Source organism: Melozone crissalis, unplaced genomic scaffold (assembly GCF_028551555.1).
Source record: "Melozone crissalis strain CALT ecotype California unplaced genomic scaffold, PUWL_Pcris_2 ptg000006l_1, whole genome shotgun sequence".
NCBI classification, from domain to species: domain Eukaryota; kingdom Metazoa; phylum Chordata; class Aves; order Passeriformes; family Passerellidae; genus Melozone; species Melozone crissalis.
In genome coordinates this window covers 22,798,129-22,821,096 of record NW_026535784.1, presented here as the reverse complement: position 1 = coordinate 22,821,096, position 22,968 = coordinate 22,798,129, and the positions used below count along the sequence as shown (strand labels likewise).

At 36.2% G+C, this 22,968-nt stretch overlaps 1 protein-coding gene across 1 annotated transcript in view; it reads left to right on the top strand.

Annotated features, from left to right (window-relative positions):
* The window catches only part of DLC1 (DLC1 Rho GTPase activating protein), a 197,859-nt gene that overhangs the window by 16,128 nt on the left and 158,763 nt on the right, over positions 1-22,968 (top strand). Inside the window, exon 2 of the mRNA XM_054294173.1 lies at positions 20,899-21,048. Within this exon, the coding sequence (XP_054150148.1) occupies positions 20,899-21,048 (150 nt within the window). The remainder of the gene's footprint in view (positions 1-20,898; positions 21,049-22,968) is intronic.

Below are 22,968 nucleotides of genomic sequence, written 5' to 3'. Positions count from 1 at the left end.
TAAAGAGTGTAGGTTCAGACTGGGCATTAGAAAGAAATTCTTTAATATAAGGTTGATGAGGTACTGGAAGAGGTTGCCTAGAGGTGCTGTGGACACCTCCTCATCCCTGGAGGTGTTCAAGGTTGGGTTGGATGTGGCTTTGAGCAGCCTGTTCTAGTGGAAGGTGTCCCTGCCCATGGCAAGGGAGTTGGAATTAGATGATCCTTAAGGTCCCTTCCAGCCCAAACCATTCGATGATTCAATGATATGATCTTTTAGGAGTGCTTTGATTACCTCTGCCAGATATTTTAAGAGTTGTCTTGGCAGTTGCTGGAGCCTTCAACATTTCCTTTAAGAGAGAGTCAGAAAATATGCCTTCTAGGCAGTGATGGAGATGTTTCAGATGGGTTGTATATCTAATGTCAAATGAACCACCTCACCCGGACAGAACATGGCTACTTGCCACAGCAGTACAAAAACTGTGTGTATTGGTGAGGAGGCAATGGAGAAAAAAATTAAAAATCTGAAATGGTGCCCAATTATTGTCTACTACCATGCCTTGACCATTCCCATCAACATAAGTCATACAGAAGAATCCTATTCCTTGTCACTTGCTGGATTAATTGGATATGACAATTGGTCTACAATCTGTTTATGAACAGTGGAAGGGTTTTGTGACTATGACAACAATATACTGATAGAAGGACAGAGAAAAATTTATTAAGAAGGGATGGATCTCCAGTTTCAACAAGTAAAAGTTTCATGGTTATGACAATGTATATTGATAAAAGGACATAGAAAAAATTATTGAGACTGATCTCAGCATTTTACTTAAATAAGCTGTCTCATGTAAGCCAGAGCTCCTACAATTAGGCAGTCTTTCCTAAAGTACACTGCAATGGAATTTACTAACCAGAAAGATAACGCTTGTTCCTTAAAAGAAAAACTCAAAAGATTTGATAATTAGCTCTCAGAGGACTCCACTGGTTATTTTACAGCTGTGGAAAAAACAGTAGAGACCTATTTATTGACCTAGCTATCTGATAAATCAGAAAGAGATCAGTGTCATGGAATCTTTTTGAACAGGCCACCTCCTGACACTGGGAAAGATGCAGATGAGGTCAAAACCCTCAGCTTCCTGTCTCAGAGAGGAAAAGGAGAAAAAAAAATCTGATAAACATAGAGCTAAACAGAGTTGCTTTGGAAATCTCTAGAGATAAAGGGAGCGGGGGAAAACATGAAAAAAACAAACTTCTCTTGTTAAATGTAGCAAGACAATACATGTATTCAATAAATACAAAAAAGACCCTTCTGATTTTTATTTTTTTTCCAATTTGATTGCGCTGACAGAACTGAGCCTGAAACATAAAAAGCAGTAATGAAACATTGCCAGCAGTGAAAATCATAGTGGACACAGTCATTACCTCACTGACCAGAGCATAAAATACACTTTCAAATATTACCACTCCATGGATGATCAGAGAAACAGGGTTCAAAACAGAGGGTACTCAGCACTGTTACTTAGGTCAAGTTTTTCTTTAGCCTTGGGAAAATAGTTCTCTTGCCTGTCATTTTCATATCTTTAAAAAAGAGTTGATAATTTCCCTTGACATGTGTAATGGGAGTTTAGCTGTATTAAAGATGAAAAGAAATGTTGTAATAAGAACTTTGCAATTATCTGAGATACATACCTGAAAGCTCCCCAGGAGCCTTAGCATCTTTTAGAGCTGCAATTTAACTCCTGATTGTTGCACTTCCTTCTATTCTATTTTAAACCTCATGGTTTGTTCCCATTGAGGACGTCTCCTGTTTTTACAGTGCCTGTGCTTTAAAATCAGATTAAATTTAGCAGTTGCATGTAAAATATCTTACAGGTGTGCCCTTACTTATTTGCATGTGCTTTCTGTCTCTCTGAGGTCTTCATACAGTAACTTGAGGAAACTGCATTTTCCAATGCCTTTTTCTGTCATTCTCTGCATGAGCAGTTCCTTTCAGCTCTCTATATGCCTTTCTTCTTTTCAGGAATAATATAAATACTCAGCCTCTTTTGAGGTTGTATCAATATAAAAATTCAACTTAATTGCACATTTAGAGAGATTTATTTTCTTAAGCATAAACATCTGCAGAGCAACTGTGCCCTAGACATGTGAAAAATAAAATTGTAGAATGAGAAGACTTCTCCTGTTTGCCCTGGGTAATAAACATAGCAGAAGGATGCAAATCAGATTGGTGACATCCTAATTTTGTTGCTAGAAAAACAGGAGCTATTTCACAATGCTATTTCATAATCTATTTCTAAAAAATAGATTTTTTCAATAGTCATCAAGTTGCCTAAGCCTGATAATAAAATCTATTATCTCATATTTTAAATAAAGAAGAGCCAAATGGTATTTTTCTCCTGTTAATAAACTCACTGACTTAGTGAAACAGCAATATTGTCATTTATGTCTCATATTGTCATGAGTCAGGGAAAGCAGGATTTAACTAAAACAGTGATGGAACTGCAGTTCCAATTTTACTGGAAATTCTGTAACTATTATACTTTTTCCTTTCTCCCCTTTGCAAAAGGATATGTTTGATAGTAGTGACATTCATTTCAAAATTAACTTTCTGCACAGGAAGAAATACTTTCAGATTACAAATGTCCTACTCTTCAAATTGAGCAATCACTAGTCCAGCACCACTCACCATCAGATGCTTTGAATGCACTTGAAGTCCAGAGTGCTCTCAGTGCAGCTCTTCCTTGGGGAGGGCAGCTGGTGGTGGCCTAGAAATTCACTACAGCTGGTCTCAGGGCTGGCTGTGGCCTGAGTCAGACATGTAATTCTGCTGTGTGTTTCTGAGACTCTAGTTTCACTCTTTTGGCCTCACTAGTGAATCAGTAGCCAGAGTTTTCATGTGTTTCCTTCTTCCCCTGAGCTGATTTTGTCATGGTGTGTTAAGTCAGTAAAAGCTGGCATATACCAAGATAAATATCAAGCCAAATAACCTGATATTAAATATATATATATATAAAATAGTGTAGGGTTGGTAATTCTTTAATTCCTCTGGGATAATGCAGTCATACCTCATGAGATAATGCTTGATTAAATTCAGAGAAAAAAAATACTGGAGAGTACTTAAACACTCTCAAGCTGGTTATCTCAAGTTCTCTAATAGAAACATTTTGATTGTATGAGGACATATACTAATCTGTGCCAGCTGTTCTGCAGTTAACTATTCCAAAAGTCTCATTCTCCCTTCTCAAGCATTTTTTTTTCTCTGCAGACATATTTCATGCAAAAGCTATGCTGACCTTTAAAGATGTTTTATGGTTTTGTCACAAAATATGGTGACAGTACTTATTTCTTTTAATCTTAAGAAACCTCACATCTAAAATGGTTCTTTAAAAGTGTACCAAATGTTTAGTTATATCTAGCTTTGTGAAGGGTAAATAACCATAACAGCTCTGTGGTTATTTTATATAGGGGAATATAAAGGAAATATTAAGATAGTAATTTTAGTGTTTCATCAAATAGAAAAGAAGTATTATTTTTAAAGTTAGTAAAGCTTCAGTCAAGAATGTATTCATTTCTTTAATTCCTCACCACATTTACTGGAGATGATGGCTATTGTTTACCTTATGGATATATGTAGAAATAATAGGTATAGAAAAAGTATTGCTCTGCTGACTTAAGCAATTTTCAAAATATCAGTAGATATTCTTTTCACAAAAATGTACAGTGTTACTTTTGCACTTTTAAGTACAGAGTATGAGATATGTGTACATATGTGTTTGAAAAAACAATCTGTCCAAGAAATATCTTATTACCAAGGGTCACTCTGTTGCACTGGGAGTCTTCTAATATTAATTTCTCTGAGGTGTAAATCATAGTAAGATCAGTCAGTTTTTAACACAAAAAAGTAAGGCATTAATTCTAAAATTAAGAGGGGCATTTCAGCTTATTATCAACAAAACATTATTTGATGGTAAAGGGAAAAAAAAACTAAAAAAATATATAACTGCTTCCATTTAGGGCATATTTTTAAACAAATGTGTGTACTCCATTCTATGGTGGCTTTATATCTTTTGGTGACACATGCTATTGTTACTGCATCCTGTCTTCTTTTCTGCACATGGAAGCAGACAGTGATATACTCTAGGCTGTCTATTACATAGCTTCAAAAGGCTATGAGTCACCTGGAAAAATCCAGCTGGAATAAAAGTGCGCAAACGTCATCTTTGTCTTGCTTTAAAAAAAGCTTAATAATTAAAATGGCATGTGCTTGTGAATGTTAAGATACTGAAAAACAGAATGATCAAACATTTCCATGCAAATATAATTATAAATGCAAAATGTTATCCACACTTTGACATTTAAGGATATGTGAACATAAAATTTTGCTTAAAATATTTAATATTTTAAGTGCATTTTACTTTACTTTACTGCAATCTACCTAAGATGGAATATGCAGATGGGAAACTCTAATGTATACAGGCTGCTTCCTACTCCATGGTAATTCTTCATTATTCTTTGGCAATTCAGTTTACCAACACTCACTGAATTAGTTCTACAAAAAGCTGTTGTGTGTCTGATCATGATATCTCCATTGTCAGTACCTAGATTCCACAAACCTGAATTTAATTCACCAGATCATATTCAGTGACTAGTCTCACTAATTTCAGTAGCACTAATGGGGGGGGGGGGGGGGGGGCGGGAATGGCAAGCAAATTATTTTTCTATTGACTTGAAGGTTGAACTACTGAAAATGCAATTCAAAAAAAAGTTGAGGATTTGTGAAAATCAGACCAGGTTAACTGCTGGACATTTAAATCTCACTTCATAATTAAAGAAAAAAAAAATCCTTCTTATCATCTCACACTTTAATATTATAAGATAATTAGGGTATCATACTCTTGACTTAAATAGTTAAGAGCCAGTTCTTAATACTACTGCTAAGCCCAGAATTACAATAGTGTCACCACTTTTACTTAACACCAGTCTCTAAATGCATGAAATTTCTATAGTGCCATAATTTTTATTTAATGATAACCCCATATAAGCCCATTAAAGTTCCGAAACTATAATATTATGAATCCTTGGAAGCTATGTATTTGGGTTTCAAAGACCTAGTAAGGGCCTTCCCATTATGCTCATAAACAGTAGAGAAAATATTTTTACATACTTTACTTCCATCAGTTCTAAGATCTCCTACAATCTGTCCCATCCTTTTGTAGTTACAGGAACTTTCTGCAGTGTTTGAAACATAAGTAATACTGCAAAAGCCTAAATATTTCATTAAATACCCTGGTCACTGATCATATACCTTTCTACTGCTTTACTCACTGATTTTCCACTCAGTTTTTAATCAGCTGAGGTTTAAATCAGACACTAACTTCAGAACACCTCTTGCATGTTGGACCTGGGAAGAGTTTTCCTCCTGTGCCCACAGTGCCCATTTTTATACCCAGCCCAGCATTGTCCATCTGTGGACAATGCTGACCAACCTGTCCTTCTCCGTCTCCACGTTTCCCTGAGTCCTGTAAATGCCTTTGAAAACTGGAAGCTCTTCTCAGAACACAATTTTTCTGCTTAAATCTTCCTGCAATTAAATAATGAAATTACTAATAAACCTCAAATGACAGTAATACTCTCAAAGATACAATACAGACTTTTCCTAGCACATATAACTCAAAGATACAAGGAAGCAAAGTAAAAATAGAAAAAAGATTTTCCTTCAGCATGTTGAAAACCATGCTCTTGAAATTTTGAGATTTTGATAGTGATCTGCTTCATGAGAAGCATTTATTTTGCAGAAACTCTTTTATATTTCAAACTGAGGAACTGAAAGGGAAGTTCATTGTGCAATTCTCCTTACATTTGGGATCTCTTCCTTCAAAAGAAGAACATTGTTGTGGAATTCACTTGAGGGTAGGAAGGTTGAATTTGAAAGCCACAATTTGTGATTCACTGCCTATTAGTCTTGGAGCTTTTGCAATCAATGTTACTCCTAGCCCAACTGGCCCTTCAGCCAGACCATGTGGATCATTAAGGATTTTCTTAGTCAGGTGGGCTCATTTCAGTAGGAGATGTTAAGGATTTTTTTTCTACTGGCCTGAAGCATGAGTGAATTACACTTTGGGCCATCTGGAATTTCTGAAAATGCTTGAAAAAAGAAATTTATTTTTATTTATTTATTTCTCTTGAGTTGAACTGTTGATATGGCTTTCATACCATTAAGATATGGCAATCACACCATGCTGAGTTTTCCAAACAGATACAACTAAATCCAGAAGAATAAACTTCCCCTGCAACATATTCAAGCTAACAGCCTGATTGGATACCTCCTCAAACCAGTAATGTTCACTATTTTTAAAATATTCCTCACTCTTTGATATTCATATCTGAACAATTTAACACTTCATTGATCACAGAAAATGTCAGGCAACTTGTGAAGAATAACAGAAAAACCAGAATTATGTATTTGATATTGTTTTTTATCTTCCTGTCTTGAATGTTACTTTCTATTAGGCCTCATAAAATTGTGTTTATCCCAATAACTGTTTTGAAGAAGAGTTTGGAATTGAATCCAAGTTTGTTGAACATTACTTAAAATATGTGATTTAATCCTGGCCCAGATACATTTATCTTTTTTATTCTATCGCCTCTTTGTGGTAACTCTTGAACTCAAACCCCCTATTTGACTCGGTGAAGTCACACTCGGAAGTAACATTGACATCTGAATCTATTTTCTCATCTCTTATATGCCAGTATAAGAAGTGTGTGTGTGTGTGTGTGTTTATCTCCTGCAGTGCTGTGGGCATATTTACAATATAAATATGTTGGGTGTTAGTCAAAACTAGAGCTTGTAACCAACCTCACCTCCCGTTCAAATTGCTCAGCTCCTAATCCCCGTCTGCTGCTTCCTCTGTGGACAGACACACTGACACTGATCGACTGAACCCAGTTTGAGCAGCATGGCCTTCCTGAGCTGCAGGCACTTCTGCTGCTCTATTCCTGGGAGACAGCAGCTGTGAAAGGAAGCTGTCAGTCATCAGCTCACCAAAACAACAGAGAGATGTGCAGGCATGTAGAGGTGCTGTAGGCTGAGCTGGGGGGCAAGAACTCAGCTCCCAGCTGGGTCCAGAGCAGGGCACAATGCTTTTCCTTCCTCCAGGCTGTCAGAGCTCAGCACTAATGCCATTACCTGCTGCAGCCTGGATAAAAATGTCAGAGACAAGAAGAAAAAGGAAAAGGCTGTGGCCACAGCCAGGTCTCAGCTGGACTCAAGCCCAGGTAGGGCATCTCTAGTTAACTTCTCCCTGGGGGTAGGGGCTCAGGTTTCAGCTCAGGCTGTCATTTACTGCAGTTACTCCTCATTACTCCCTTGATTGACAGTGTTAACACAGCCTATGCTTTTCAGATAAAGGTTAAGAGCTTAGGTATGATACACAATAATTTGTCACATCAATATTACTTACATGGTTATTTTCCTTTAATGTCTTTTCCTCAACTCAATACATCCATGTGAGATATTTTCAGATTTTATAGTAAGAAAATGTGAGTTTTCTTTTTAATACTGATGCATACAATTTGGAGTCATATGTTTTGGTTACTGGTGATAAAGTGAAAATCATCAAACAGTCCTAGTATATGTCACATAATACTGATTATATCTGACCTATGTTGGTAAAGAAAATAATAAGGTGATAACCCCAAGGAATGCTATTGGTGCTGAATTTTCACTTTAGTTGCAATAAATTATGGGTGCTTCTAAAAAGGCTATACCATTCTATTTGGTTTTGAAGGTATTTTTCTTATCTTCCAAATAAGATTATTTGTCATATCATGTAGTATAATTCATTTGCTGGAAGGAATGGCTCCAGGGTATGACTGGCAAGTATACCCTGTGTGTGAAGGCCATAAGCAAAAGCAGCAATACCTATCCAACAGCAGTATAAACACTAAGTGGAATACACTAAAGAGGTAAATCACTGAGCAAAATGCTTAGCTGCATTCAGTTACAATACTTTCTACCCAACTTGATTTCACCAGTAATTTCTGTAGATAATAATTAATTTCCATCCAGCAACGAAAAAATTCAAGATAACCCTAGTATGTGGTTGGAAGGGTCCTCAGGAGGAGTCTACTGAGGCAGGAATAGATTTGAGATCAGACCAGGTTTCTCTGAACTTTATCCAGTTGGATCTTGAAAGCCTCCATGGATGCAGCCTGTAGAATGTCTCTCCAAAGAAAGTTTGGCTATATCAGAGTAATTCCTGGCAATTAATCATTCATCTCACCTGCTTGTTGCTACCTGCATGTCTCAGCTGCCAGCAGTTTTGACCTCACTAATGCTGTGAGGTGAAATGGCTTCAACTGATATTTATTTGCTGTCACGAGAGAAGAATGCCCTGAGAATAGTGTGCTTTTCTATTCCTAGAGATGTGCTTTTTACATCAGCTTCACCTGCAGTGAAGGCAGAGGGTTTTGCAAGTTGCTCTTCAGGAGGAGAGTCCAAGAGGGACTAAAGAATTGATGTGAGAATAGCCAGAGATGGAAGAATGCCCCTGCACTTGCATTGTGGAGGGAAAGGAATGCACCTGAATATGGGGATGGAGGGAACACAATATAATTTCCAAGGAGAATAAATTTTTTAGGTTCTGCATTTCCATGCAGAACAAAAATTGATAAAAATAGGAATCAATAAGTTCAAGCTAGAGAAAGATTTGTGATTCCATGTTAGAATTAAGCTTTTAGTACTAAGGAAGGTAACCCTGGAATAAGCCCTCTTTTGCTTGGAGCAGTTTTGGTGGTTTGTAAGTAGAGCTGGAGAGCTATACATCAAGTGTGATAGCCTTGTCATTGAGAGACAAATGACATGACAATTCAAGACCACTTCCAGTTGTATATTTTATGATTCTGTGACTTTCTGTTGTTAGCTCATGAACAGGGTATGTGTAATGTGTAATATTTATTATTGTGTAATATTTCAAGCAGTTAGTGTTGATGATTTCAGATTAAAATAGTCACTAGTCTTGAGAAGCTGAATTTACTGCTGAAAAAAACAGTGAATGTTAAAAATTATAGTACAAAATGTATTCATTTAAAGATCTATGGAAAAATTGCTGAAGTAGCAATTATGTTGTGCAACTTCGGGCCTCCTGAGGATTTAGGATAGAAATGAAAAAGGAAAATGAGTACTTAAAGTGAATCACAGAAACATATAAGCCTCACACTTTTAGGGGAGAATGAATTCAAGAATTCAAAAAGGTGGTGGCAGAAGAATGAGGCTCTCAGACTAGCTTTGTCTTTTGGTTCTGTGTTACATGGGTTCTCTCCTTTGATGTGAATGGAGAGTGAACCCTAAAGGCTCCTCAAGGCTGTAGTATATACAGGCCAGTGTGTGTGTCTGAGCAAGCTCTCAATGCTGGGCACTGTGCACAGATCAGTCTCCTTAAGTAACATTTAATAGCTAGAATAATTCCAGTGTGCATAAACATCTTTCAAAGGCATACATGAAATAGCTGAATATATTATAAAGAAAAGCGGAATTCCTTGTCTGAACCACAGACTTCTCCAAAATTCCAGTCAACCACTTACCACATGGTCAGACACTTAGCTTTGATGAATTTCAGACAACAATATACAGAAGACAGATGCTATTAAGGGGTCTCTGAGGTAAACAAGGGAGTTTTGGTATTTTTTAACTAAATTTGGGCCATTATCTGCTCTTCAGAATCATCTCTGCAGACATGATGCAGTAATTGTTGCAGAATTTTAGAAAAGCTTGCGTGACCACAACATCTTGTTTATTTATTTCAGGAAAAATCTTAATTGTAAGATATGGTGTGTGACTTACAAAGGGTGATTCAGCTTCCTTTGATTCTGTATTTTTCTCAAAACCTCTAATTACCATTCATTACTATTTGCTAAGAATTCAAAGTGTGAGAGTAAACGTGCTTTTCAATGATTTTTTTTTTTTTTGAGCTATCTAGATTCTTTCTAAATGTGGCTGAAAAGCAATAACAATTTCCTTGATCAACATTTCCACTCCCAACATGTTTGATCCCAATCCGTTTTGGGGGGCTTTGTTTGTGACTAACCTTTCATGTAGTTAAATTAAGTCTGATATGAACATCTAATTTTTCATAAAAGGTTTTTTGTTGAAACCCTTTTATTGAGGCAAGTTCTGAGCATTCAAGTTTATTGGGCATTAACCCAAACCTGAACGTCTTATTCACAAACTAAAATGTTATCCCCATTCAAGATCAAGAGTTTTGCTACCACTTCCTCAGTAGCCAATTACAGGTCTCATAAATATCACTGTGCAGTGAATTGTGATACAAAAGTAACCTTAGTTTAAATCTCACTGTGCAGAAGTAATTTAGTAAGAAGGTAATTGTCACTGAGACAATCCAATTTTCACATGGGAAAACCCGAGCTCTTTCCCAAGAAAACAAAGCACTGAAACTTCTTCCTCTGAATATACAAGATTAGCAAGGGTTTTTCTCATGCTATCATGTTCTCTTACAAACTTCTGCCATAAAAAAGTATTTCTGGAATTTCTTCAGCTTCATAGGCCAGCAAAGCTAAAGAATAAATGGGTGAATTAAGAGACAGAGAACAGCAGTTTGCTGCTGCTTTTTGACAATACACCCCTCTTTCAGACCCTCAGCAAGTCGCTAATGTACACACTCCCTAAGTTCTTTGTTTTGGTATACTGAAGAAAAATATTTGAGAAGATGTCAAGACCCTACAATATCTGTAAAATCAGCTTAACCGCCCCAGCAAAAAACAAGGTTACAGTTAAGTGATCACTTTGCACTTCACCATTTAATTACAAGCTTTTTGCAAGAAAAAATAAAATTCAGTACAGCTTTTCATCCTGCCTTTTATAGTCTTCCTTGTCCAGTACTGACATTTTGGGGTTGCACAGAAGACCTGATAGGCACTACACCTTTCCCAGGGAGTGTGTTCAGCTGTATCCCCAGTCGCTTTCTGGAACTTTCTGGAAATCAGTACTGATACAAGGAAAGCTGAGTGATAGATTGGGCAAATAGATGAGAGAACAGGAGTTTTTTAGAACCAGGAATTTGGGGAAAATTAAAGAAACCATGTAACCATGACTTGTATCAGATAATGATTTAGATATCTATTTTTTTAAAACTGAATTTGGAGTACAGCTATAACAGAACAAAGTACAAAGTTGCTAAGGACTTTTTTTCTGATCACCTCTGATTTTTGAAATATTAAATTGTTATTAATGTCATGTAAGGTGAAGGTATATTTTTAGTCATTGTCTACTATAAGATTTTATAGAGGATTTACTATACAGTAGCAAATATCCACTAGAGTTTGTCTGGCAATAAGAGAGGGGATTGATTTTCAATGCCTCATAGCAATAATTTACAGCTCTGTAATCTCATACACCCAGAGTGCTTATAACCTAAGAGTATGAAACTCTGAATATGCTGATAAAATTGCAGAATAATATCTTGCTTATGTGAATGTTGCCTTTGCCTGATATTTGGTATCTCAGAGAATCAGCTGAGTAGCCTGAAGTAGCTTAGGGGATTCAAGAGACCTCACTCACTCCTCTGTGTTTGGGGTTTATTTTTCCTGTTGTTTTCTCATCCCTCTTAGTTCTAGCGACACATGTACTTTATGGAAAAAGGATGTCTTTTTCTCAGATTCTTGTCCTTCCCCTCAATATACTGTATGCTTACTCAGGTGTTTGTGTCACCATCCCTGGAGATATATAAAGGATGTGTAGATGTGGCGCTTAGGGACATGGTTTAGTGGTGGACTTGAAGGGGTTGGGTTGATAGTTGCACTTAATGATCTTATTAGTCTTTTCCAACCAAAATGATTCTCTGATTCTAACTAAACCAATTGTGTCATTCAAGTCATATGCAAGGGTAAGTAGCATTCTGAGAATCTGTTACAGTGGTTTTCTTGCAGAAAACATTCTGCCTCTGAAAGAAACAGTGCTATTTTGAAGTTCACTGTTTCTAAACAAATTCAGTTATTAGAGAAAAGTTTAAATTCTCAGCTACTCTATTTGTTATGAAATGTCTGCACAAGGAAAACACAACTGTGCTATAACTTCTGCAAGTTTGCAACAACCTTTATCATAAATTGCTACATTTGCCACAGTAAGAAATTCTTTAAACAATTCTCCTAAGTCTCCTGCATGAATTTATAAAAATCTTCAGTTAGTGCATTGTTTTTGGATTAAATCAACCAGATGTAGCACCAAAATATATAGAAAGATTTCCAAACAGCTCTGCATGGAAACAACTGTCTCTCTACACAGGAGTGCAGGAAAGTTTTGCAGCACAACAAAGAACTAAACAAAACAACCACCCCAAATTATGTCTTACATTTTTTCCACCTTGACAATAGGATCATAATCTCATATTGCCATATATAGAACACCCCCCATTTCGTCACATAGACTCACCTTTTTAGGCTCCATTTTTAATTTAACTCTTAATTTAATACATTTAGGTGAGGCATTTTAACTATCTAAGACAATAATTTCTGCTTCTCATCTGGAAGAAGAGAGAGTGCTGAGTGTTATGGGGTTTGATTTTTATGTCATGCTTTGATACTTGTCCCACTGAACAAAGTAGGTCCCTTCTGCGGTAGAGCAGATTAACTGGTGGCACATTTAAAGTAGGTCTTATGCACCTGGTTTGATTCTTTTTCTTCCTTGATCTTGTGCGTCCTTGCAGACACAAGATTACTTCAGCTCCATGAGATTCAATATGGCTGGTATATACCTGTCTATATCTTCTAGATTTCCATACAAGAACTTATCCCATCCTCATTCTTTTTACCACTAACTGTGCAGTTCCATTTTTTATTTTTTGCCTCTTTACAGAGGTATTCATAATCTAGTCATGCTTCAGGGTACAGGGAGGAAAAGATTCCTTGTTGAATGCACCATATCTCAGCTTTCCTTGATTCCTTTTTTCTTCTCATAGCCTCCTCCAGATATGAGATGTATTGGAAAATGTTTGTGTCTGGCACAGAAACCTGGTGAATCTCTCATGTAAAATGCTAACCTGAGCAAGATTACTAAAACCAGAAGGATAAATGCAGACTTTTCTGTTTCTACTTAGATAGCTAACTAACTTACATAAGCACTGGCCTGATTTCAATATGTGGCAGGCTATGACAAAATCTTCCTGCCTTTTGTCATTCAAGGTATAAAAATTCTCAGTCAGCTCCTAATAACAAGCCAGCTGATCTCTCTGGTTAAGTAACCAGCTAAACCCATTCCTCTTGTATGAAGAATCTTTTATGAAATTTTTATAGGACAAAGAAAAGTGAATAAAGGAAATTTTCTGTAATATGTTAACTGCACTTGAAACACTCAGTGGTGATTCTTCCCCTTCACCTCACCCCCACACACTCCCACACATGAATAACATTGGACCCTATTGTTAAGGTATGAGTATTTTTAATAATCCGATTGTTAAGGTATGGTTAGCAGGGCATTGTGTTATGTATTTTAATGGGTTGCTTTTTCATTTATTGATGTCACAATCATATGAATGAAAAGACATCTTATCTAAAAAGACAGAGTTGACAGTGCAATCTGTATTCTCAAAACTCTTCATTTACTAGGGTAGCATGAAAACCATTTAGGACAAGAACTACTATTTCTTACCTATTTCGAATGTGCAGAGATTTGTTTTAATTCTCATGTCTGTATTAGGCCTGATTCGAAGTCCATTGCAACTGTGGAAAGAGCTGGAATTGTTTTAAGAGGCTGCTCAGTACTAGTCTTGCTCTGTCTTCAGGTATTTCAGGTTAGAGTATCAGTAATAGAGTTTACATAGATACCAAGCCTTTCCTAGATTCTATGTTTTCACTGGTAAACTGGAGGACAAACTAGGCTTTGTATTTGTTCTTCTTCCTCTGCTCCTTTTGTGCTGTGTTCAGTGCAGTGCAAAACAGAAACTATTTGGTTTGCTGTCCATTTGAAAACAATTCCTCACTTCCATGTTTGAAATGCACTAAATTATAAAGACACATAAACTGTAAGTACCATTAACTTATTGGTGTATGTGTAACACATGCCAACAAACATGTATCAAAGCTAAGTTTCATGTCACTGATGCTGATTTAATTGCTGATTAATAGAATGGTCTCTATTTTTCCTTGTTTCAGTCTTTGATTTATAGTATAATAGAAAAGAAACAAGATCACTGAAGTATTTTCTTGCTGATTTTTGCGCAAAATTTCTAGATCTGAGGTACTTTTTCAATAATAAAAATATGTACCGTACCATCAGTTATCTATCACTCACATTCACATCACATTTCTATTTAATTACAGTATTTCTCCAGTCTAATAATTAGTGTTCAGATTACTTTTAAAATATTCTCCACAAAGGAGTCTTTCCACTCACAGCAAACAGAAATAGGGTTCAATAAAGGTAAAGATATGATTTTTTGCTTAGTTTGTAAGTCATAATCATTAAATTATAGTCATAAAAGGTGATTTTAGAATAATTACAATGCCAATTTAGAAAATATCAAGACGAACAAAGCTCAAAAGTAACTGAATTTGTTTATGCTGGAAAGAGCATGATTAATTACATTATGTTTACTGATACTTCTTTCCACCCAGTGAACAGAAATTACATTCATATTGTGCTCTGTGTCTCTATGTAATTTGACTTTGGCAAATTTTTGTTGTCATAATCCTGGTATGATGCTAAGTCAGGGTTGCCTGCTGGGAGCTGGATGTCATCAGACTGGCTACTGTAATCAAGTGTAACTCCAAAGATAGCAGGATTTCATACATCATTTATACTTTATGAAATTATAGTGAAAGTATAAGATAATTATCTTCTACATTGGACAAGATTTACCATTTTGAGTTGGTTAATTTTGCGTTTGTTTTTGCTTCTCTTAGTTACTGGAACTAGTGCCACCACTTATTTACATTAATATTACAGGGAAATTGGTATAATTCTAGTGTAGGAATGGCAGTCTGAGAAGTGCATGTTTCCCATTAATAGCTACCTGTGCTAACAGAGCATTAGCTAGAAAGTGATCCTGATGGAATTAGTTTAACACAGAGCTGCTCTGTTTCAAGAACAGCCACTTCAGGAGTGACTGCTACGCCATCCCTGCTGAGTTAACACAGCTGTGCAGCAATGATTCCTCAGATTGTTTTGCACCAAGGTTTTTGAGTGATTTTCCATTTCATCAATAGCAAGTTGCTAAATTTCATTATTAAAACAACATCTCTGCTAGACAGTTTACTCAGCTGACATGAAACATGGAAAACTAGAATGCTAAAAACCCCCTAAAATTAGTAAATAGTCTATGGGTTGAGTATGTGTCTAGCAAAAAAACCAGCTGTAGGAAGGAAATTACTACAAAGAAAAGCTTTTGTTTGGATTAAATTGGCTTTGTATGTGAAAGATGTCAAGTTTTTTCAATGGAAATCAGGTTAAGTTCAGGAGACAGTATCTGAAGTTCAGGAGACAGTATCTGTGAAGAGCACATGAGTTTGAAAGACCTTAGAAAAAGTTAGACAAATTGAGATGCTGCACCTCACTTCTAGTGCTGAAATTTCCTTGTTCCTATAACTTACCAGTTGAGTATATTTGGATTTTTTGATCTCTGTCATTTTTCAACACATTTTATTCTTTTTCCAAGAGTGCAGCACTATCCCTGCAAGCACTCTGCTCTACAGAAGGAGACATATTTTTTGCCTAGACGTAGAAAAGGCATTGGTTTTGTTGAGACACATTAATATGAGATTGGTTTTCTAATATGGCTGTGTTTTTTACTTTTTTCTGAGGATACAGTAGTGAAAATCAAAATTAGGACCTTACATAGAAATCAACTTCCTCTGAAGACTTCACTTTTACAAACACTTATTTGTGTGTTTATCAGAAGTGAAAAAGTACATGTATACTAGTGCTGTTGAACACTTTATATTTGGAAAAACTGATCAGTGATCTAAAGTTCTTGTAAGGAAAATGAGAATATAAGCTTTTAAATAAGAAAAGCTATTCTCTCAATAGCAAGTGTGAATGTGTAGATGAAGAGCTGCAGGAATATACTAGCATGTCTCCTCACCTGTGGTGTGTACACAGGTGCAGGCCTATGCTGTTAGTTCCATTTTCAGCCTGTTCTATCTATTAGTTCAAATATTATTTATAATAGTAATCTTCCTGTGATTTTTCTGGTGTCTAGGCTTTTATCTCATGTTAAAAAGGAGCAGAATGCTTTACCATGGGTTTTAATGTTCTCTGCCTGCAATCCCTCTGTAATGAATAGGACTCTAATCATAGAATCATTGAGTGGCTTGTGTTGGAGGGGATCTTTAAGATCCTCTAGTTCCAAATCCCCTGTCATGGGCAGATATATGGTACACTACAACATAAAATTTAGAGAAAGATAAAATTCTTAGGTATTGTTCAAAGTTTGTGAACTCTACAGTTCACAATGTAGAAGGATGAAAATTACAACTTATTTGCATATCTGCTAGTAAAAAATCAGACTAAATTCAAAACTGCTAATTTTGGATTCTTCAATTGTTTCTTCCCATGAAAACCTTTATAGTATTAAATTAATGATATATAATAAAATTTTCTTTTTTCAAAAAGGATTTTTCTAGCAAGAAAAGACAAGAATGAGTAATTTAATGCCATCTGAAATATATAGCATTAATATAAGATTTTAACTCAGTCCAGCTGGCTGCAGATCAAGAATACCAGGCAAAACTCAGCCAGCTCTTTGCATAAATGATCTCTTTCTTTTGTGGGTACTCCAGATCCCCTTGTCAATTGTGTGAAAATCTTTCCTCTACTCTAAAATCCAAGTTTTCCTTTTCAAAGCAGTTATGAGGAGTGTCAGGAAGGAGGTGGTGCCCTGATGGCCCTAGAAGGAGAATGTTTAGAGTGGGATGTTCTCTCCCCTCCTTAACCACAGAGGACTGCGCTGGCACGGGGAGGGTCTGCTCAGTCTGGGAATAAGCAGATGCTTTCAAAGGGAGAACCTCCAGGGAGGAAGGGAGTGACTCAATCCCCCTGAAGGTAATATGAGACAACACAAACTTAGTTTTTGAGTACCAATTTTTCTCTGTACAAAATTTTTGCTACGAAAATTAAAATAGGTTTTGCACTTAACAGTCTGCACCCTTTTCAAAAGGTGCCCCTTGCTTCAGCTCCAGTCAGGCAAAAGAGGTATGTGGGAAAAGAGACTGCAGTGGGGACTGTGTGTGTGTGTGAAGTAAAACTGTGGCCAGAGGGGAAAGGCAACACACTTGGAGAAATACAGGGTTTAAGACATCAAGGAAGTGAAATACATCCAGCTCCATTTTCCCATGCCTGGATAAAACAGAATGGATATATTAAATCCAAATTTAGGGTCATACCCTTTAATTGGTTTCTTCTGTTTGAGTTGGTTAAAGTAATTGTAATGTATTGCTAGTATGGGTATGAAATTCTTGAAACCATAAATAAAAAGGAGGGGGTAACTTCTTTCCAGAAATACTCTGATTAATGCTGGCTTCATACAGGGGTTTTCATTCATCAAGTGTTCAAAATAACAATTATAACATGTGTAGAGAATATTATATTCAAAAATTCCCAGGTCTTCTCATACTTTGCAACTTGGTAGTAAAAAGACACACAAGCACTTGAAGACATGGGAGTACATAGTGGGAAAATGTAGTGTTATTCTTGTCAATAATGATATGAGATCCAAATTCACAAAAGCTAAAAAGACTGGCTAAATCTCATTTGCAGGCATGTTCTCAAAAATATTTTCATTCTATCAACATTGTTTACTGATGATAGCAACAGGACTTGTAGACTGTTCTCCTCCTTGTAAAAATATTTGGGGTTTATAATTCAGGCAATAATTCAAATAATTCAAGCATCCTTCATTCTAGGAAGAGTTACAATGTTTTCTGTTCTAAACATATGGATATATTCAAATTTAATTAGCTTCTTTATCACACCAGTGAGGATACAGATTAAAAGAAATATTGTTTTTTCCAGTTCATGACCTAAATGATTTCCTTCTTGAGTGGAGGCATGTTAAAAATAAAATCTCCAGACAAATAACATATCGAGTTTGACCTACTGTTTATATTTTTCCTGCATGCCTGAATTGCCCTATGCAAATGTCTTAAGGCAGAAATTAAGTTTGTAAGGGCTTTCTTTGATCAGACATCTTCAAATGGCCAAGTTTTGACTTCATAATGGTAAAGGTAGAATTTCTGTATAATTCTATAAATGTAATTTATATTTTTTGCATTCTAATTTGGAAGGTACATAGCTACCAGTGGAAAATAATGTGAAAAAACTGGAAGCAAAGGAAATACTGTGTTTTCAAAAAAAACCAAATTAATTGCTAATACCCTGCTGGCAATTGATCGTATCATACATCAGTAATAAAATCCCAGAATATACACAAAAGGGAGATACAAAAAAGGTAGGAAGGTTATAAAGCTCTTGGAAATTCATTGGAGAATATCAAGGCTAAAACTGTCTAAACATAAATTAATCTTATAATAATGTTTGTTCTATGTGTTGTGATGAATTTCTAACTCAGGATTAGCCTTTTTTATTTCATGTGTTAATTGTTTTGTGTGATGCTTAGACTTGCATATAAACAAATTGATAGTGCCCCAGCAAAAGAGGTGTTTAGTAAGTTGTAAAACAGAAAGTATAGTAAAAATGTTAAATTTCTTATGTTGATGTGAACATCAGTCAGAACCACAAAGTTAGAATTTCTAAACAGAATAACTAAATTCCATAATGATAATATTATTGTTTTCTGAAAGCAGTGTTTCCCTGCAAGGCCAGCACGTTATGTCAAGCCTGAGTATCAGGCTTTGAGCAATATTTTGCCACCGCTTCATTTCAGCAGATTCTTCTCCAGCACTCTCAATTTGCTGCAGGCAAAGAAGTTTATACTATTTTGGTAGGATGAATCAAACAATTTGCTAGGAGAAAATTCTAGAATTTTTTTTTGTCTTTGAGTGAAATACCTCATATCTCTCTAGCCTGAGAAAAAAAACAAAACCAAAACCAACCACAAAGCCAACAAACTTAAAACCCCCACCCAGCCACCGCCACTTCCTTTGTTGTGGTGTGGCAGTGAATTTCTGATTTTAAGTCCAGGGTCAATATTAGGTTGATAAGCCTTTACAGTGGTGTATTTCCAAGCAAAACCAATAGAAATAAAAGCACAGTGAGGGGACTGTGTAGGAAGATAGTTTAGTAACAGCACTGGCATCCTCTGGATGCATGAACTGGCAACAGTCCTGCTCACCATGGAGAACATTGCCCTTGTCACAAAGGAAATCATGTCTACTCTGTTAGCAGACACTCAGCTGCTCCACTGGACTTTCTGTACGCATGCAGATTAGATGAAATAACTGTTCTGACATTTGTAGATCTCAGGTATCAATTTAACATCAGTTGAAATGAAGATCCATGCAGTAGCAATTAATCATTTGGGACATTGCATTTTCAGTTTGGAAGAAAGTGAAACTTAGCCCATTTTGGTGATTTCTGAGGTATTTTGACATGATATTCTCTCACCATCACTCTTAACTCGGTTCAAAGTCATCAGAGGATCCTGCAACCTCAGCAGGGTTTTTAGAAACCCTTTGCATTGTACATTGTTTATAGCTCTGCTATGGAGTGACAGATTTATATTTCTACTTTTCTAAGATTTGGTTTTGTAACCATCACATCTGTCTTCACCTAAAGATCATGTAGACTGTGGCTTATATGACTATTTGATCTATACATATACTTTAATTCTAGTACGAATAATCTAATGCATGTTTTGCAATGCCTTTGAAGCAATCTAAAGAAATCTTGGTAATTGAATTTTACCAAGAGAAAAACAGTTTAGTGACTATAAAATAAAAGGCTAATTTGGACACTTATATTGCCTACTTCTTGGGCACAATGATTAAATTGTAACATCTTGGCGTCCATTTCTTGAGAAGGATTTAAAAAATACTATCTCAAGTTAATGAAGCTTCATATTTTCTAAATTTAAATTATGAAAATCCATACAGGAACTAGTAAGGGATTTAACATTCCTGAATTCTGAAGCAGGCTAGTTATCTAACTTTTGTGTTAAGTCTTTATATAAAAGGGAAAGGGAGGAACTCCTTCAGAGCATTATTTAGTCCGTCAAGTTGAAGATCTTGCTTTGAGTTGCACTTTTGAGGATCTGCTCTGCCTCCTTTTTCTACAGAGCAAAGGGAAATTTCCTAGGGAAACTAAGTATTTGGAGCTGTGATGTGAATACACCCCATCCAGCTCTCTTTCCAGTGAGAGGATGTCTGATGCTGTGTTCACTACCACCCTGATGTGCCTCGTGTGTATCAAGACTTTCCAACCAAGACAGAAATCTCTGCTACAAATCAGAAGAACATAGTTACACCAGTGAGTTCCACACAGAAAAGTTGGAAGTTGGGTAACTCCAAGAAGTTGGAGTTATCCTCAACTGGAAAATGGCCTCTTGGAATTTTTTTCCTGTTTCCATCGCAGATTAATCATCCTTTGTACTTGTACAATCAAGTTAATTAATTTGGGGTGAATATTTTAAGGAGTGTTTAGAATCCATAGCTGTTTTGAAAGTATATGTATCCACGTAATGATGCATTTATTCCAAACAATTGTGCTGTTAAAAAGTTTAATTGCTATAATGTATGTATATTAAAAATTAACATAAAATATTTTTTCAGAAGTACATTCCATCAATACTCAGTAAGATGGTTTTAAAAAGCATTATTTTTTAAAAAAAATTATTTCTGCTCATTATTTAGTGTGCTTTCCTGGTAAATAAAGAAACAGAGCTTTCATAATTTAAGGCTGTTCTTTCCAACTAGTACCATTTCACATTTAACAGTTGCGATTTCTGTTCCACAGGAAATAGCAGAAGATCGGGATCGTTCACGACTGGATTCAATGGTGCTGTTAATTATGAAACTGGACCAGCTTGACCAGGATATTGAAAATGCTCTCAGTGCAGGCTCTTCCCCATCCAGCACCCCGACATACAAACGAAGGCATATACCTGTAATCAAGTTTTTTTTATTATTATTCTAAAATAGAATCTTTTTTTGCTTCACCTTTTTCTTTCAGTCCACATTTTTCAGCTCCTTAGTTTAGAACTAAAGCTCTTTTTGTGAAGAATTTGACTTGTATTTTTTTTTTTTTTTGGTGTGTGTATGTACATGTTTTGAAGGCAATAATATTGCCATCCATTATTTCCTTTTGACATCCTCTCATAAATTAGAGCTTCAGAACTCCCAGGTAAAACAAAAGAAGATCAACAAGATTCAGAAAATGTCTGGCTCTATAATTATCACCTACTGTAAATGGAGAGTCAGCACAGGCTCAGGGTCACACCAGTCTCAGAACATGAGTATGTGTCATTTGACATTACATAGAACTGAAAGTAAGTCTGAGCTACAGGTCTTGTTTTTCTGTTAGGGGAAGGAAAAAAGCCCTTAGTCATTCAAAGTAATATTCTGGGCAGAACTTGAATTATTTAATGTAGGGGTTTTTTTCATTCACTTAAAAGGATCATTCTTTGCTGAGAATAATTCAAGAGGGGATGGGACAGCTCACAAACATGACGGATGCATTATCTTTTTTTCTGTAAAATGTTTACATGTGTAACTCTGAAGAACATGAAATGGCTGATCCAAGGTACTCTTGTGCAGGCTTCTTGTTAATTTCACCCACATGTGCTGCAGCTGTTTTTCAGTTCAAGAAACCTGAGAAACACTGCCCCAAGATCTCTAGGCTAGCATTTGTATCATTTTTTTTGGTTAGTGATATTTTCTTTTAAATAGCAAGTTTTACCTTGGAAAGCAAGGCTTCATTATTGCTAAGTGGTCTGAAGGTGAGAAAAGCTGTATATCACTGGGTTTGATCAGCTGAAAACTGTATAATGTGTCATTTTTAGAAGAAATAACATAATTTCACTTTCCATGGTTAAACATTTTCCCACTGAATATCAGTGTTTTCACAGTATCTCCTTAAACACACTGATGATGCAGGAAACCTGAAATACAGTGTTGGCATCTGTTCTCTATATCTCACCAATCCATGCCAGCACTTTAACTAATTTCTCACAACAATAAAGGGAGCAGAGGCAATGTGTATGAGTAACCCTGCCTGACAATCAGAGGTGGTGCTTGTTCCCATGCTGCAAAGCAACTCTGCAGAAAGACAGCTTGCATCAAACATGGAATATATGCTATCTATTCTAGGACAGTGATTTCCTAGGAATTTTTGAACCTTTGTTTGTTGTGGACCAGAAGATCAAAAGATCTGTTTTTCAAGATATATTGGTATTGAGCTCAGGCTCATATTTATTTTATAGTAAGAAATTATTTGAATATGATGCAAAAACCTGGGTGATGCAGCAGAGAACATGGTTCTGCACTGTGGCAGCATAGTTCTGCTAACTAGAAAGTTTTGGGAGCAGCTGTAGCTAAACTGACTGCTCCAGAGGCTGCTCCATGGCTCTGCTGAATTTCCCAGTGCTTCACATTGCAGATGACTCACTGGCAGGAAATATCTGACTCAAATACATGGTCCTACCAAGAGTCCAGCTTTGTCCCTAATTTCTAATGCTTTTCAGAACACCACACTCCCATATACATGGCATATAGGCATCTGTCTAAATGGCAGCTTTGGCTTGGCAGACCAGAGACTTACCTGGAACTAACAAATCAAAGGATGCTGTATCTTTTCAGATGAGGAGCAGAACCCCTGAGATGACTCTGTCCCATATTTCACCTATTCTAGGAACCTGGCATAAGGAAACTGAGGCTTTGTCTGCAAGGAGTTTTCTGGGATTAAGGGTTCAGGATATTTTTTTGCATCCTGTGTAGCTGTATTCATGCAGGCTGCACCTCATCTAATAATCCTGACAGTATATGGCTGGTTCTACACGAAGCCAGTGTCACAATTTATCTGCAAACA